The sequence below is a fragment of the Meles meles genome, chromosome 18 (genome assembly GCF_922984935.1).
Source record: "Meles meles chromosome 18, mMelMel3.1 paternal haplotype, whole genome shotgun sequence".
Lineage (NCBI taxonomy): Eukaryota > Metazoa > Chordata > Mammalia > Carnivora > Mustelidae > Meles > Meles meles.
The window spans coordinates 52656896-52675263 of NC_060083.1; the positions used below are offsets into that span (position 1 = coordinate 52656896).

Consider the following 18368-nt stretch of genomic DNA (forward strand, 5'->3'; position numbering starts at 1 on the left):
ATCTCACTGTCTTCGATTGAGCTCTACTAAATGTGCTACTACGGAATGCGTGTATTATTAAAATGCTTAAATGAACTTTCAAAATATTACATTTCTCAGTTTTCCTTTCTAATATGGTAAATGCTAATAGCTATAACTCACATAAACAAGGTCTGTTTGGGATCCTTAAGAATCTTAAAAATGTGTAAAGGGATTCTGACACCAAAACAGATCGAGAACTTCTGGGAGATCTGTGACCCAGTGTGGTCCCAGAAGTCACCTGAACTGCAGAAACTGCTGGTCGGTTGTACCCCACCGCCACTCCCCAGCCCCAGGTCAGAACCTGTAGTCACCCAAGATCTTCAGATGATTTCTCCTGTACATGAAAGAAGCACTGCCTTCTGGAAATTACGGAAGCAGCCGCGGGCAGGGAGGGTGCTGTGATATGGCAGTAGAAATCCAGCAGCAGCGTGAAAACGCAGGGAGAGCATCCTCGGAGAAAGAGCCCTTCTTGCCCCAAATGGCTCCCCTCTTCTCTGTCCTCTGTTCAAGTATTTCCTCTTAAGACTGTATTCTAGATATTCAAAACTGACTGGAAGTGTAATAGAAATATGGGCTCAGAGAGAGTAGGCTCAGGAGAAGACCTAAGGGAGACATGAAGCCTGCAGCGTTAATTCAAAATCTTTTGGAGGTAGGCATGTCTGTCCAGGCAAGTGCCTGTTCCTGAAGGATGTTACGGTGTCCTCGCCTCATCTCTGGTTTGTTCTTGTCACTAACAATAACCACCATTGGTGAACACTTAAGGTAGAAAACTATAGACAAAAAGAATCCCCCTTAAATTGTATGTTTATCTCAAAAGCAATTTTCACCTTTTTTTTTTTTTTTAATATTTTGTTTATTTGACAGAGAGAAATCACACCTAGGCAGAGAGGCAGGCAGAGAGAGAGGAGGAAGCAGGCTCCCCACTGAGCAGAGAGCCCAGTGCGGGGCTCGATCCCAGGACTCTGGGATCATGACCTGAACCAAAGCCAGAGGCTTTAACCCACTGAGCCACCCAGGTGCCCCAATTTTCACCTTTTAATTACATCTTCCCTTTGGATACCTAGATGGCTCTATCAGTAAGCGTCCAGGTAATCCCGGCCATGCAGACGGTCACTGGGGCACCGCCCATGGAAAGCATTTGTGAAATTACCCAGCCTGTGGCGCTGGGCAGAGGCAGACACTGTATACGTTCTTAGTGGGGTCAGTTGTTCAGTCTGAAATTTGTAACTAAACAAATGGTGTTTAGATTAAGTGTACAAGCAGACAGTTTAATGTAAACTGTTGTAACAGAATCTTCCATTTCTAAGCTCTAATAACTGTTTATTTTCTTCTTGTTTTAGGGTGAATCTGTAAAATATTTCCTGGATAACTTGGATAAACTTGGAGAAGCAGTAAGTTTTTGTTTATGTTTATTGCCCTTTGAAAGCAGTAGTCAGGATATTAGTGGGAGGTTTAGAAAAATTATGTATTAAAATAGCTGTTTGCTTCTTCCTTCTTCCTAGTGGCAGGACTCCGACTCTCGCTGCTTCATTTTTTCTCCCTCTGTTACCCAGATCTCTGCCGTTTCCCTGGGGGTGCTTTGTCCACTGGTTCATGAACGTGAAACTGTTTAGAGAAAGAAGTTTATGTGTGAAAAGGAGATTGATTGCACATTATCTCTTCGACTTTGGGGTCTTGCCTATGGGTTTTTTTGGTCAGAAGAAACAGAACACAGTGGGTTGCTGGATTTCAAAACCCTTTAGGAAACGGTATTTTTCAGTTCAGTAAAGGCCTGCTGAAGAGCCTCCACGAAGCAGGAGAAGGAGTCGGCCCTGCAAGGAGGGTGGATAGTTTTCCTCCCAGCTGGCACTGTGGCCTGCTCTGGCTGCCTGGGCCTCCTGCAGACTCGCAGCTGCTCTGTCTTCTCTGGGCTGGATGCAGGCCAAAGACTGAAAGAAAGGTTGCTGTGCTCAGAAAATGCTTGAAAGTCACTGCCCCAGAGTCACGTGTTACCCTCTGGAGTTACTGAAGCATTATTTGCCTCTTCTTAAAGCGACTTTCTGTAATACATGTTGGTTTAATTGTATGGGTTCTCTGAGATTCCCTTTAAAAATAAAACCAAAAGAAAGCACAAAATGAAAAACCCATGGCAAGTAGGAAAGTGGCACACTGATATATCCAGGACATGCGACAGTGTGCCTTCTTTCTGCAAGATAAGTTTTATATTCTCTTATTTTGGATTTTGTGGAATTGTGCTTGCCTGCCCTGAAGCCAGTGTGTTTTTCTCCTAGACACGTGTGTTCCAGAAGTTGGGTTCTCCATATTAATGGGTTTTTACTCACTCCATCAGTGAAACTTTGTATTAAGACTTTATTTCTCATTGTCTTTTTTCCATCTGATTTGAATATGAGCCTTGGGGGAAAAGTTAGGCCAAATGCAGAGAGCCCCTGTGAGAGTTACTGCGTGTTTTCCCATCCAGACAGGGCTGCTTTAACCTGCTCTTCCCAGTTGCCTTTCCAGATAAGCTGTCCTTGATGGCACCACGCAGAGCAGGTCCCCCTCTTATGTTTGCGTCAGCCCTTGCTGTTTGCAAAGATCGTTGCTCTTTCTGCAGTTGGTTTATTTATTTGCATGTTTACTCACCCTGTACCTTCCTCTTGCCATAAGAGCAAGGACCTCAACTCTTGATTTTGACGAGTAGAGTTCTTGAGGCCTGATGACAGTGCCCGGCACACAGCAGGCACCAGCGAACAGGGAGTGGCTCCAGGCCAACTCTAGTCTGGCTCTGCGAGCTTCTTAGTCAGGCTGAGCACGGTTCTGAGGCCGTGCCTGGATCGAAGCAAATAGAGTGCTGCGGTCAGTAGGTAGGTGTAAAGGAGGGAAGAATGGCCGCGGCAGCACCACAGATGGTTCCTTTTGTGCGAGTCGGACCAGTCCCAAGATGGCATTTGCTTCTCCTGTCTCTGATGGGAGTACCAGGGCCACTGAAGCCCTGCTGTGGGCCCAGCCCCGTGACCCTCTGGATGGGGGAACAGCGCAGGGGTCAGCAACGTGGGCTCTGCAGCCGGATCACCTGGATCCTGAGGCCAGTTCCCTCACAGACCGGCTCTGTATGACCACAGGCATCCCTGTGCCTTAATTTCTTCATGTCATGGGCGTAGGGAGAGAGCGCATCGGGTTATGGGATGATGACATGGAATAAACCCCCGGTCTTGGTCTGCTCAGGCTGCCATGATGAAACACCACAGACGGGGTGGCTTCGACAGCAGACCTTGACTTCTCATGGTTCCAGAGGTTGGAAGTCTAAAATGGAGGTGCGGGTCGTTTTGGGGGGAGGACTTTCCTCCTGGCTTGCAGACTGCGGCCTTCTCTCTGGGGCTTCTTCACGGGGTTCTGGCTCAGCATTCACGTGCACACAGATCTCGTACTCTTACAAGACCGCTAAGACTGTCTTCTTAGGACCCTCTCACCTCATTTCACCTTAGTTATGTCCTATAAAAGCCTTGTCCCAAAATATAGTCACTTTGGGGTTAGGGCTCCAGCATATGAACTTGTGGGGCACAGAGTTCAGTCCCTGGTACTCACTGAGGTATTCAGAATAGGGCCTCGCATGTAGTAGGAAAGTCTCCTTAGCTGTTTGGTTCTTTGATCCCTGTTTTTAAGGAACTCATTCTAGTCCAAGACAAAACTGTGCCGTACATAAAACAAGCAGAGGACAGTTAAGTGCTACGCATCGTGAAGACAGTGTTTGTCCACAGAAAGGGGAGAGATGCTCTGGCCCGGGGAGCTGGAGTGGCCCGTAAGAACAGGGATCCGAACTGCCTGAAGGGTGAGGTGGATTTAGACTCGGAGAGAGGACATGCGGCCCACCGAGATGGGGGACAGCGGGGTGGGTTTAATGTCAGCAGGCACATCTGTCTGGCAGAGGACCTGTGACGTTCTTGGCTCTAACGTATAAAACCCAATTTCTAGAAGGCAGTAGCTTGGGTTTGGACGCGTTGTTCCTTGTAGTTGCACGACTGTGCAAGTGAATGGTCATGCAGCGGTACCAAGATGTGCAGCTTTGGGCAGGTCCTGATGTGAGGCTCTGTGGTAAGCCTGGACAGTGTAGAGCAGAGTCTGCCAGTTCCAGAAAACAAGGAGTAAAGCGGGTCATGAAAGCCAGTCAGCAGAGTTCGGATCGGATGCAGTAAGGAAGCTCCCCGTAAATTCTGAGGTTATGATATAGGAGTGGGGCGAAGGTAGGAGACACAACCGCACAGGAGACCACATGGCTTGTATACACCGTGTGCCCGGGCCGGTGCCTAAGCACTTCCCCCATTGAACTCACAACCCCCTGGTGTGAGGGCCAGTGAACGTTATTGTCTGCATTTCACAAATCAGGAAGTGGAGACACAGCGGGATGAAGTGACTCAGCCAGGGTCACACAGCTCGTCTGTGAAGCGCTGCCTCCAGAATTCAGTTCTGGAATCGCTGGTGTTCTGCCAGACCAGTTAGCGCTTGATGACGTTGTCCTGGTTTGGGGGCTGCGTAGGAATTAGCCTTCAGCTTCCTAACCAGATTGTTAGCCTCGAAGTGAGGCAGTTAGAACTTGTCATTTTTATGGCATTAGAAAATTAAAAAACACCACTCCAGGGCTGGCATGTTTCCGCAGCAGCTGGCACCTGTATGCACGGTGTTTCTGGAAAGCAGTTGGGCTCTTAAGTGTCCAGGGTCATCAAAATGTTCGTAACCTTTGACCTCATGATCTTATTCCTGGTTATTTAGTCTCAGGAAATAGTCCAAAAGGGGAGGGGGAAATATGTGTATGAGAATTTTAACTGCAGAATTTTTACTAAAGTAAAAAATTGGAAACAACCATCGTGAACACTAGTTTATGTAAAGTTTATGTAAAGTACAGTACATTCACTCATTTGGCATATTTATCTACACTCCTTTGAAGTGAAACACAACTACATCAGCTTGTGTAACAGTTCATGATGAAATGTTAAAAAATTAGGGGTAGGTAAAAATTGTGTGGGTGTGCTGATTCTAGGTAAAGTAGTTAAGTATGTGAACAAAAGCTAAAAGGGAACCTGGAAATCTAACATGTTTTATGAAGCCCTAGTGTTATGTAATAAGTGGTTGTGGATTTCAGGTAACTGAGAACTGCCTACTTTTTTTTTTTTTAATTCTAACTCCATTGCACCATTTTGAGGAGATGAATAATCACGTTGTACTGAAATTTCAAAATTATATCACACTATTTGGAAAAGCATAAGGTACAGCATTATAACAATCAGCGTTGTTTTAAAATCTTGCCTCAATTAGAAAAAATATGTATTTTGACCTTGACGATGAGCATTAAAAAGCTCTCCTGTTCAGTATTGCCCAAGAGCTAAGTCAATGTTCTGGAAAATCACTAGCCTGGGAAGAAAGAACCAGTTAGTTATACTGCCTCCGGAAGTCCGCTGTCCAGGAGAACCGCTGACTCGTGAGGCTGGCAGCTTCTGTCTGTCCAAGGTCTTGGAGCTGACTGGTCCCGTTCACAGGGAAGGGGTCTTTGCATAAGCTGTCCCTCTGAGGCAGGTCGGCCTGGTGCGGCCACCTTCGCTTCACGGGCCGAGGCACAGGCAGAGTGACTGCTTGTGTCAGAGTGAGAGGGCAGGAGCACAGCTGCTTGGGCTGAACGCTGGAAGCAAACCTGGGCGGTGCCCCGAAGTCAAGTCAGTGCCTTGGCCACACGTGTGGTATGGCCGTGGTGATGCCGTGGAGTGACCATCGTGGGAGTTCTTGGTCGTGAAGGTGGGGCACAGGCAGGGAGCGTTTAGAATGAGCTAGAGAAGGTAGGCAGAACCTTGCACTGGGAGGTGACCCTCAGGATCTGGCATTTCAGCCCTCCCTGCTTTTCGCAGAGAGGCAAGGAGCCGGTGGACGAGTGAGCAGGAAGGTCTCCGGCCGGAGCCGAGGGTGGGTCGGTGAGAGTGGAGGGGGCTGCGCGGCGGTGGGCGGGGCGAGGGGACACCTTCAGTCTGCAGACACTGCAGGAGTGAGAAACAGAGAATGTTGAACCAGTCTTCCTTCCCTAACACTGTAATCGATCTTGGCAGTCTGTAACAAGAATAATAGTAGCAATGATTTAACGCAGCCGGGAGAAGCCACTAAAAAGACGAGTTTGTGGGGCGCCTGGTTGGCTCAGTCAGTTAAGCGTCTGACTTCGGCTCAGCTTGTGCTCTCTGATCTCGGGTCCTGGGACCAAGCCCTGTTCACGTCTGCATCGGCTTCCAGGCTCTCTGCTCTGCAGGGAGTCTCCTTGTCCCTCTCCCCTGCCCTCTGCTCGTGCTGATGCGCTCGCTCTCTCAAATAAATAAATAACATCTTTTTAAAAAATAAATAAGTAAAAAGATTGGTTTGTTTGCATATCCATTCACTCAAGCAGTTGGTTCAGTAGAAACTTTACTTACTCCTGGGTTACTGAGTATAAAGCAGTTTTTCTTCTTTTCCAGGATTACATTCCCTCACAACAAGATATCCTGCTTGCCAGAAGACCCACCAAAGGCATTCATGAGTACGACTTCGAAATTAAAAATGTTCCTTTCAAAATGGTTGATGTGGGTGGTCAAAGATCAGAAAGAAAACGATGGTTTGAGTGCTTCGACAGCGTCACGTCGATACTTTTCCTTGTTTCCTCAAGTGAGTTCGACCAGGTGCTGATGGAAGACCGGCTCACCAATCGCCTCACAGAGTCTCTGAACATTTTTGAGACAATCGTCAACAACCGGGTGTTCAGCAATGTCTCCATAATCCTCTTCTTAAACAAGACAGATTTGCTTGAGGAGAAAGTGCAAATTGTGAGCATCAAAGACTACTTCTTAGAATTCGAAGGGGATCCCCACTGCTTAAGAGACGTCCAAAAATTCCTGGTGGAGTGTTTCCGGAACAAACGCCGGGACCAGCAGCAGAAGCCTTTGTACCACCACTTCACCACCGCTATCAACACGGAGAACATCCGCCTCGTTTTCCGCGACGTGAAGGATACCATTCTTCACGACAACCTCAAGCAGCTCATGCTACAGTGATGTACAGAAAGACTGGCCGTTTAATACCTTCTGTCCCTTGATTGTTTTCTGTTCGTTTTGTTTTTTTAAAATAGCAGTTTACAACAGGAATTAGAAAAATCTGGATTCTAAGTTTAACTTCTTGGAAATCTTAGTCCCCCTCCTGCGGACTCGGGTTTGTGGCCGAAAGCTGCTGAGTAACACATCGCCGAAACCTGTTGACGTTCAGCCTTTGATCTGTTTCACTGTGGCTTCCCTCTGAGGGGTTTGTAGCTTCCTGCCAAGCCCCTGACTAGGGCGAGTTCGGGCTCCAGCTTCTCCCACTTCTCCAGCTGAATTCTGTAGTGCCAAGTTCCGAAGGTGTCCTCGAAGCCTTATTGGTATGAGGTTAAGGACATTCAGTTCCGAAAAAAGCAAGACCCTTTTATCTGCCCTGCGCCCGGCAGCAACCCTCGTGCCTAGCTTTAGGGTGACGTTGTTTGAAAGGGCTGTCGGAAAAAGGTTTGACCTAAGGACTGGCATTCTGTAGCTGTACACAGATTTAGCCTTCGTGTTTTTTTTTTAATTGCTTATACAGCGACAGTTGATTAGTTTTAAAATTTCTGTGGTTTTTGAAGGTAATGTTCTTGGTGTTTTACAGTTTACATAAGGATTCCTAGTCTGATGCTCGTGGAGCTTCACAAATGGTACAGGGCAGGGGGAGGGGAGCAAGAGGCGAGCCAGTGCCCTACAGAGTGTTTGATGCAGAGTAATGAGTGAAATACAATGTGCCCTTTTCATATTTAAATATCATGTCATAAATGTGCCACATGTGAAGCATTCTGGCCATAGCAGCAACTATAAAAATTACAAATCAGTTGATAACAGAGCTTTCTGAATAAAACATACCCCTTCCAGGGCGTTACGTGCTTTATGCTCAGACTTGTTCGTCCTGTCTCGGGGCCTTCAGGTCCTTGCTGCGGAGAAGCACTATTGTACCATCACAGACATCTTTCTGTTGTTCTCCTGTCTGTTCCCATCAACTCCGACTGTGGCGTTCATGGGAGTTTTTGTTTATTTGGAGCTTGCCAAGGGCAGTATTTTCCTGTCAAATGACTCAAGAAGGCATAATTTGAGATTCCTGTTCATGTATCTCTAAAAGATACATGTTTCTATCATTATTGGTAATGAAATTCTAGCTTTATTGAGGTACATTTTGAATGTCTTGAGGATACTTCTAAGAACAAGTAGTGATTTTTTTTAGTTCACACCGAAAGATGGTTACATTTGACCTCTCGTCTCCACATACGAGATGAACGTGTACCCTTGAGGACAGATATGGTCGTTGTGAACTCGTCAGAGGGGCTCGTTTGCAGTACTAGAATAGTGCCTGCTAGGTTGGGTGTGGTGTGAGATGGGGACTAGAGAAGCAAACTCCCAAGCCTGGTGAGTTGGGAAAATGGGACAGCTTTTCTCCTTTTCCTGAAAATTGGGATTAAGACTGTGATGTCTGCCACTTTATTGTAGAGCTGTGTTCTCAGGTATTCTATTGGCTAGAAAGTCCTTGAAAGATTGGTCAACATTACAGATCACGCAGCCTTTCCAAGGCCATGGGTCTTGGTCTGTCTGGTGTCTGTGCGAGAGTAGGGCTTTCCAAGGAACTAACCAGGGATTGTTCTTAACCGTTCCTGACTTTTCTTGCATTTGAAGTTCCACCATCATTTTATCCATAATAATTTTCAGTGTGTCCATGCCTTGGTCCGGCGCGAGCTGCAGACATGTAGCCCAGCATCCTAAAGCAAGTCTTCCTGGTATATAGCTCATGCATGTTTGCGTACTTCTCCATCCAGTGTTTCTGGCCAAAAAGAATACAGTGTTTAAATTCACAAATTAGAGTATCGTCAGTGCTAGTGGGTACCGGAATGCGTGCACAGTAACATTTGGACTTTTGCTGGAGAGCCTATGCACAGATTGCACAACTAGTTTAATTGAATGACCCAAACTATTGCACTCCAGTGAAGGCTAAGGTTCCGTGTACAAAGAGGAAACTTAGTCTTACTCGAGTTGTGTTTAAGATCTGTGATACGAACCGTAAACATTGCCTGACAGCGGCAGCCACCAAGTTGTCCCTTTTGACTGCCACCAAGACATGTCAAAACACCAGATAGGTAAGGTATTATTCTGTGTGTCTGTGATTTTCCTTCCTGATGTTTGTGATGTCTCGATGTTCTTTTAAAATAAAGTTTAGACCATACTTTGAGGCAGCAGGTTACTTCTTTTTTTTTTTTTTTTTTTTTTTTTTTTAAATTTTATCTATTTACTTGACAGAGAGAAATCACAAGAGAGGCAGGCAGAGAGAGAGGAAGGGAAGCAGGCTCCCCGCTGAGCAGAGAGCCTGATGTGGGACTCGATCCCAGGCCCCTGAGATCATGACCTGAGCTGAAGGCAGCGGCTTAACCCACTGAGCCACCCAGGCGCCCCAGCAGGTTACTTCTTAATGGCAGGCTTGTTTAGACAGTGGAGGTGTGAGGCTCAGTCTGAAGGCTTTAGCTCACATTTTTTTTATTTTAATACCTGTATTATGAAAACTAGATCCTTTTGAAATACCACTATATGAAGAAGGAGATGGAACTTAGTGAACCAAATTAAAAAGGTGCTTACTGCTTTCACCACGCCAATTTCCCCTCATCTCTAAAAAAAAGTGGCTTAAAGTTCTTTGGTCTCTTTGCTTTTTGAAGTCTTAATCAAGGTTATGATTTGGAATAAAATGTGCCTAATTCTCTGTTACATTGTGTTCCTCAATTCAAATGTCTTCTCGTTGAATTCTTAAGAAATGTCACAAAAGTGCCCTCATTGGCCTCGAAGAAATGTATAATATACAGAGTTGCCTTATAAATTGAAGAATGCCACGAAATTGGGCCCTGATTTTCATAGGGAAAAGGTTTTGCCAAATGTTTTCTGAGGATCCACATCATGGAAGGCTTCCCCGTTCCACTTAAATACTATGTTTTTAATAACCCAAGTCATTGCTTTCTGCCAACCAGCGTATGACATTGAAGTCTTCACTCCAGCGTTACTGTGTGGCAGAGGCACTAGGTAGCTGGAGAGCAGCCGAGGGGTGGGGGGCGGCCCCGACCACCCGTGTCTGTTCTGTTTTCTTGGAAGTTGCACCAACGCGACCTAGGCTGGGAAGCTCTGCTGGTGAACCTCTCAAGTTGAGGTTGTTTAGGGAAATCCTTTTTCAGCTGGTGGCAGTGATTGGTTTCAAGTAGAAGGAAGTAAGAGTATGTCAATACCAGAGATGATGAGAAGTAGTGATTTCGATGCAACGGAAATCGTACGCCCCTGCCGTTTTTGTGTAAGAGAGAATGAGTAAATCTGAACTCGCAGTATGGACCCAAGTACTTGTATTTATGCTTTTGACAAAAATGTATTTTCAGCCTTAGTACACATATCCGGTTATGCCTTATTTATGTGAAGAATGAAGTTACCCCAGTCCTGTTCTGTTATGTTCTGAAATTCAAATCACTTTTGGAGAAGGCCTCAAATTGGTGCTTTCATTATGTAATGATCCATTTAGACAAAACCCCAAACCAAGCCATTTGGAACAAGTTTCTCTCCATTGCAGTTTGTAGCAATGTTATTTCTGTCTGTGTAATAAGAAGGCTAAAGATCAGTGTTAACTCTGAATTTCTTGTTTGAATCCATGAAATCATGCCTGTAAAAGCTCAGTCAAACATTTGTAACAAACTCCCCAATAAATCTAGAGAAAGTCGCTCTGTTACCTTTTTATTGCTTTTAGTTTAATTGAAGGAATCAAGCACAGAAAGTTTGCACGGGTGTTTTCCAGTCGGAAGTTTGCCTTCGTCCTGGGTCACTTTATGTCGCTTTCCCATCATTTCCGCATGTTCGCTTCCGTCCGTTGGATATGCACGGGGTGTGCCGCTTCCCTCTAAGGACTGATTTTCTTCCATTGATAGGGTGCAGGCTGCCCTTTCAGCCTAGTAAAGCATGGGGACCGGGGATTGTACGAGAGCGGGTGTGGATGAGTCTCCACAGTCCAAGTGAGGCAGGTGGTATGATACTTACCCATTATCTTATGGTACGACGTTAGGGCTTCAGAAGTTTATACTAGAAACTAAAGTAGAGGTCTACACCTGAACATTCTAAACAGGTTGGACTTTATGGTTTTTTCAAGTCCCATCAAGGCCAGGTCAGCCTGAGGCTGGTGAGTGGTTATAACAACATTTGAAGTAGTGTTTGTACCGTTATCGTTCTTGTGTCTGTACTTGAATGTATAGTTAGCATGTGAGGGGACGTACTCATTCTTGTGGCATCCAGATCTAACCGTCTGATTTCAAATGCCAGAGCTCATATGGAACAAAAAGTGAATGATGGGGCACTATTTCCTGGGTCGATGGCAGGTTTGCGGACCTATCCACATCTGCTGTTGAGAAAAAAATTTCCAGCTCGAAGTATGCTAGGACCCACATGCGTACATTTTCATTGTGGAAGTGGTGATAGAAACACGCTGCTTCCTGGGTATCTGATTCGGGCTTGTATTTAGAAAGCTTGTTCATGATATTTCTTGTAAGTGATGCATCTGTCCTCAGTGACGCCCATTTGATGGTACCAAGAGGGAACAGAGAGGGGGCGGGTAGGGATTAATTCTTGGAAGGTATATGTAACAGAGCAACAAACTATACCATTTACTCTCTCATTTACCTCTTACTTGAAAGCAGAATGGCAACATGTTTTAAATGGCTTTTCTGTACCACTCTACCTGAGAGCTCATTTACCACAAGAGAAGCCTTATCCGGAAGTATATTTTGTAACAACCTCACAGATACTGTACCCAACAAAACATGATTTGTATTAGCTTTGTATAAAAGTGTGGCTTAGATTTTTTATATGTATTATATCTTTTTATAACTTTCCAGGAACTAAGAAGCGCATTATCTGATATTGTACATTTTTTTCCCCCGTCAGTGCTTTAGTTCAGGATTGGCAATAAATTATTTCTAAAGGGGATCGGAAAGTGGAAAGCATGGTTTGATTTTACACAGTGAGTTGCTAGTCATGAAGGCTTTTTACTTTTGTACATATTTTGCAAAATTTTTGCCTCTTGCTATTAATATTTGCTTTGTAAAAATTATTGACATTTAATAAACATTTATAAACTATTCAATACCATGATGTTATTTAAACCAACAGTTTGATAAATGTAAAGTATAAAGCAGGTAGTTAAGTTTGGAAGCAAAAGCGTCGTGATTTGAAACACTGAAATCTCAGCAGATCGCCAACAATATTTTGCATTCCTATTAATCTATAAATTTGTCCTTATTGTAGATGGGAAGGTGGACTTCATCCAAGGAAGCTCCCAGACACTTAATATGTTTGCATATAGGAATGGGGGAAGGGCAGCCACCCCTTTATCTCTCCATTCTTTTTTTTTTAATCTTTTTTTTTTAGATTTTATTTATTTATTTGACAGAAAGTGAGAGATCACAAGCAGACAGGCAGAGAGAGGGAGAAGCAGGCTCCCTGCCGAGCAGAAAGCCTGATGCGGGGCTCATGATCCCTGAGATCATGACCTGAGCTGAAGGGAGGCTTACCCCACTGAGCCACCCAGGTGCCCCTATCTCTCCATTCTTAAGATTGCTTAAACCAGGGGCGCCTGGGTGGCTCAGTGGGTTAAGCCGCTGCCTTCGGCTCAGGTCATGATCTCGGGGTCCTGGGATCGAGTCCCACATCGGGCTCTCTGCTCAGCGGAGAGCCTGCTTCCCTTCCTCTCTCTCTGCCTGCCTCTCTTGTGATTTCTCTCTGTCAAATAAATAAATCTTTAAAAAAAAAAAAAAAAAGATTGCTTAAACCACACTGCAGTGTTGGGAGTTGTGTTTGCCCACCTGCAAGAATAATGCGCTTAGGTCTGTTGTGATCGAAATAGTGTTTTAAAAACCAACATACGACCACTCATTTTTCTTAATAAACTTTATTTTAGAACGTGACTTACAGAAAAATTGCAAAGGTCATAGAGTTCCCCAATACACCACATCCTTTCCATGGTTGCCCCAGTTAATACACTGTGCCTTAGGTAACATTTGTCATAAAGAACCAATACTGGGATTTTATTATTAACTAAAGCCCACACTTCATTCCCATTTCCTTAGTTGTTCCCTGGTGTCTGTTTCTGTTCCAGAATGCATCCGGGATACTAGAGTGCCTAGAATTGTCCTGTCTTCTTCAGCTCCGCTTGGCCACTACAGGTTCTCAGACGTTGTTGATGACCGTGGCAGGTTTGAGAAGGAACACTGGTCCGGTACACTGTAGATGGCCCCTCTGTTGGGATCTGTCTGCTGCGTTTCTCCTGATTGGTGTCAGTTAAGTGTTGGCGGGACGGCAGAGGTAAAGCCCCGTCCTCCTCAAATCCTGTCCCGCACACCACCCATCTCTTCCCTTCGCAACTTCAGCTAAATTAGAAGTTGTTAAATAACCTTGGACATGCTCATACCTTTGCTTAGGTGGCATATATCGAAAACAGCATGTGCTTGCCCGAAGCAGAATGAAGGGCCATTCCCCACAGTCAGAATCATAACAGCAGGTGTGAATAAAGGTTCGGTGGCCATGACTGTGCCCCAGACTGGTTGGCTCCAGGCCTTAGCGGCAAAGAAACATTCTGTTCTGAGGTCTCGTCTTGAACATGAATTTCACTCTTGGTCCCAAGAGAAAAGGAGGTAGAAAAATTCGGACTGAGAAATATCTACAAATCTACAAATGTACCTTGAAAACAGGCCGTTGAAGGCTTTTTTTGAGACACTAAACATCTTTTAAGGTTGAAATTAAAATCACGAACATTTGAATCTCCAAAAGAAATCAAGGCTTAAGAAAAAAAATTCTTTTTTCTCCTGCTATTGTTGGAAAAAAAGAATATTCCTTTGTCAAAGGAAGTAGCTTAAGACTCCATTATCGTCCAGTAAAATGTTTGGGCACCATCGTGGTAATGGGCGTGAGATGCTCTCAAAATGACCTGTTCCCTCGCCCACAGTGTGGGTTGTCGGAAGAGAAAAGAGACTGGTTTCAAGAAGGCCGGAAACTCTCTAAGAGAGTTTTTAGGTTAAACCAGAGGTTTGTTTTGGTGACGGGAAATTTGGCAAATCCTCAAAAAACAAATGACCGAGGACAGTGTTTTAAAATATATGCTGTAATTTTTCCTCAGAAATTAGTGGGGCAACCAAAATAACAGTACTGTGGTTGCGAGGAGTATCTCCGAAAACACTGCGCAGCCAGTTTTCACAAGGGTCCCTTTCCAAGTACACGGAGACAACAAAAGGCTCAAACAAGGGTTCGATACAAGCGAACCATTCAGGGCAGCTGTGAAGCTTCTCTGCCGGCCAGAAGAGTACGGAGGGAAGTTGTGTCCAGAATTAACATTTATACTGAGTGGAGGAGTGTGTTGGTTTTTCTTTCCCCGTGAAGGTACATGATAAGAAAATGTAAGCAACAAAGTCTTTTCCAAAGTTGATTGTCCTTTTGTAATTACACCACAGCTTCAGGCTTCCGTCTGAGCTTCAGTCTGGGTCAAACATCGCAGAAGAGGGAGAACAGGCTTATTAGATGAAACTGAAGGTCAAACTGCTGACCTTGAGAGCGAAAAAGTACACTTCTTTTTTTTTTAATTTTTCTGCAGAAAAACCCAATTCGTGTAAGCCTGGCGGGATTTAACTCGCTGGTTTATTTCAACGCCAGAATGAGCTCCTCCAAACTTCATCCCGAATAAAAAGAGCACCAGAGCACCTATGGCTCAGCGATATTGGTGACGTCACATACTAAAGTGAGTTCTGTATGTGCAATCCTTGCGTGTATGTAGCAGGTTTAGTTTGGGGAAAGCTGCTGTGAATCAGTGTAGAAATGATGACATGCCAGGCTAGGACCTGGATGGAAAAAAAGAGTCCCAATTCAACCCAAGCGTACTGTACGGCATAAGTCTCTATAAAGTATACCGGACAAAATTACACTCAGCCCCGCTGCTCGACATGCAAGGCATCTAGAGTCAACCTCCCTTGCCAGGCAACCCTCCCTTCCAGCTGCCTTCACCCCTTAAACCAGCTCTGCTGCTTCCCCCCGTGCCCCCTTCTCTCTGGTTCGCTTTGCCCCCAGGCCAGATCCTACTCACCTTCAAGCCCAGCTCTGAAGAAGACTTCTGGCTTCCCGCCCACCCCGAGACCAGCAGGTTCCTTCCCTTGTGTACCTCTCCCCACCTTATTCCTCTCTCCGGCACGTCAAGCCTTCCACCTTACTTTCGAGCTATTTCTCAGCTCCTCTCCTGATGGTGACGTGAACTTGGAATTGCTACGCAGATGCTCTCACTAAGCTCCCTGAGTGCCTGTCGGACACACCTGACTATTCCTTTTTTTTTTTTTTAGATTTTATCTACTTATTTGACAGAGACAGACACAGCAAGAGAGGGAACACAAGAAAAGGGAGTGGGAGAGGGAGAAGCAGCCTTCCCACGGAGCAGGGAGCCCAACTCAGGGCTCGATCCCGGGACCCCGGGACCGTGACCTGAGCCAAAGGCAGACGCTTCATGACTGAGCCACCCAGGCGCCCCACACCTAACTACTCTTAGAGTAACCTACTCCTAAGAGTAACCAACACAGCGTTCACTTCTTAGGAGACTCCCAATCCTGACAGGAGCCTGAGTGAAGCCAAACTGTGAGGAAGTAGCCTCTGAGTTGACTTTCACCAGCTTCAAGAGGGACCTGATTCCATCGCTGATCTGAGATACCAGGAGGCTGAGCTAATGACTTCCATGTTCTTTCCTACGTTCAGGTTCTCGAAAGCCTTCTAGGATATTCCAACATGTAACAAAAATTGTTTATAGAAGAATATAATAGTATTACAGTCTCTAGTACAAACTTCCTATGATAAGGTCTTTAGTTTTTCCTCAAAGAAAGAAACATAATAAACAGGGGACTGTGAGGGGAAAATTCTTTGAAGGTGTTAAGGGTAACCCAACAGGTTTTGAAAAAAATGGACCCCCAGTGTTTTGCTATTTTTTTTTTCGTGCACTCTGCCCTCAAAGGGAATTTCCCCATAACAAGAGCATGTTAGTCTTCCTGAGGTACTGAAAGTTAGGATCTGGCAGCCTCTGAAAGTCGTGGGCACTTTCAGATTCATTTGGTTAATGGCCACCATCTTAGTTCAACCTGCTGTAAGACCGGGCGGCCCATGAAGGACAGCAATGTGCTGCTCCCCGTCTGCAGACTGGAAGCCCGAGATCAGGATGCGAGCACGATGGGGTTCTGGAGATGGCCCTTCTCGGCTTTGCACACTGCCAACTTCGCACTGGCAGAAAGAGCTAGCTGGCCGCTTTTTCTAAAGGTACTAATCCATCCATCAGGGCTCCACCCTCATGGCCAAAGCCCCCATCTCCAAATACCGTCACCCCGAGATCAGGGTCTCAACATGTGAATGGGGGGAAGAGGGCAACCTTCAGCTCCTAACAGTCCACCAAATGTCATCACGACTGGCTTGAATCCAGCTTGATCTTCTGCTTTTTTTTTTTTTTTTTTTTTGCCTCCTCCAAGAAGAACCACTATTTTCAGTGATCAGCGCTGAGATAAGGACCCCGCAGCTCTGGGCATTTCTGTTTCAACACCTTTTTTGGCATGCTTCTTTTCATATACTACAAAAAATGTTTGGTGGAAAACCACCCCTAATCTTACCACTCAATCACAAATGCAGTAAGTTAAGTGTGATCTTTCTGTCTCGTCAGTCTTCCGGGTATATGATTCAGTGACATGTCATTAGCATAAGTCCCAAGGACAATTGTTTTAAATAGTTGCATAGTTCACCTAGTACCTGCCTGTTTTATCACTAAATGAGTAAAATTGCCTAACGTCGCAATTCGAGATATCTTCCCCAAATGGAGAATTCTTCAGGCAACATCAGTGCAGGTCAACAGACCTTTCTGTTCTCTCCTACGGTGCCTCAAACAAAGTGTCAAGGTCTTCGAGATGTGGGATGTATGAGGACGTAGGAGGACTCAGAACCAGACACTGGTTTCTGGGAGAAAAAGTCAGGCTCTACAATCATCTGGGCGGCAACCAAGCGTTCGCAAACAAAGTGGGTGTCGTCATTGTTGTGTTGTCAGAACCGCTCACGTCTCAGGTCTGGGCGAGAAGTTGTCTTTAGCCCAGTCCTCAAGTAACCAAGGTTTTTGTCACAACGTCCAAATGACGTTCAATGAGCACCTGAAAGAATTCTCACCATGAATAGCGACCAGGGAGATCTAAATCAGAGCCGCAATGAGGTACCGCTTCACACCTATTAGGATGACTAGAATTGTTTTGTTTTGTTTTGTTTTTAGTGAGTGTCAGTGTTGGTGAGGATTTAGAGAAATTGGAACCCTCAGGCATCCCCGGTGTGTATAACCCCTTTGGAAAAAAGTCTGTCAGTTCCTCAAAATATTAAACATGGAATGGCCGTATGATCCAGCAATTTCGGTCCTTGGTCTGAGCCACAGAGAAATGAAAACACACATCCATACAAAAGTGTGTGCGTGAGTGTTTATGCCAGAGTCATCGATAATGGACAAAAAGTGGGAACAGCCCAAATGCCCAGCAAATGATGAATCCAGAAAATGTGACCTATCCGCACAACAAAATAGTATTTAATACAATGAATAAAGTACTGATCCATGTTGTAAGATAGACGAACCTTGAAAACATGTCAAGTTAAAGAAGTCAGACACTAAAGGCTTCATCTTTACAATCATATTATCTAATTCCATGTACAGGCAATGCCCAGAACAGGCAAATCTGTAGATACAGAACATATATTGGTGATTGTCTGGGGGAAACAGGCAGCGCTGGTAACGGGTACAGGCTTCCTTGGGGGATGATAACATTGTCCTCAAATTAGATTGCGGTAATGCTCTCATAACACTGTGAATAAGTTAAGAGCCCCTTATGAAATTGAATATAAAATGCTTAGAGTCTAGGGGCCCCTGGGTGGCTCCGTCCTTTATGCTTGATTTCAGCTCAGATCATGATCTCATGGATTGTGGGATCTAGCCCCATGTGGGGCTCCGCACTTGGCAGGGGTCTGCTGGAGATTCTCCCCCTCTGCCCCTCCCCCTGCTCATGCTCACACTCTCTTTCTTAAATAAATAAATCTTTTTTTAAAAAAAAAAATATGCTTAGAGTCTAGCGGGACAGAAAAGATATGTGCATAAATAATTAAGGCCAGTATACAGTTAGAAATACCACTCAAGAGGACTAGATAAATTGCTGTGTGCCTTCAGAGAAAGGCAATTACTTCCACCAAGATGGCATCGGGGACACTCTCGCA

General features: G+C 45.1%; 1 protein-coding gene across 1 annotated transcript in view; it reads left to right on the top strand.

The window, feature by feature from the left end:
• The window catches only part of GNA13 (G protein subunit alpha 13), a 40171-nt gene extending 29380 nt beyond the window's left edge, over positions 1 to 10791 (top strand). The window contains exons 3-5 of the mRNA XM_045984389.1: positions 1362 to 1412; positions 6486 to 9284; positions 9503 to 10791. Coding sequence (XP_045840345.1) covers positions 1362 to 1412; positions 6486 to 7058 — 624 coding nt within the window. The 3' untranslated portion in view covers positions 7059 to 9284; positions 9503 to 10791. The remainder of the gene's footprint in view (positions 1 to 1361; positions 1413 to 6485; positions 9285 to 9502) is intronic.
• Positions 10792 to 18368: the final 7577 nt, after the last annotated feature.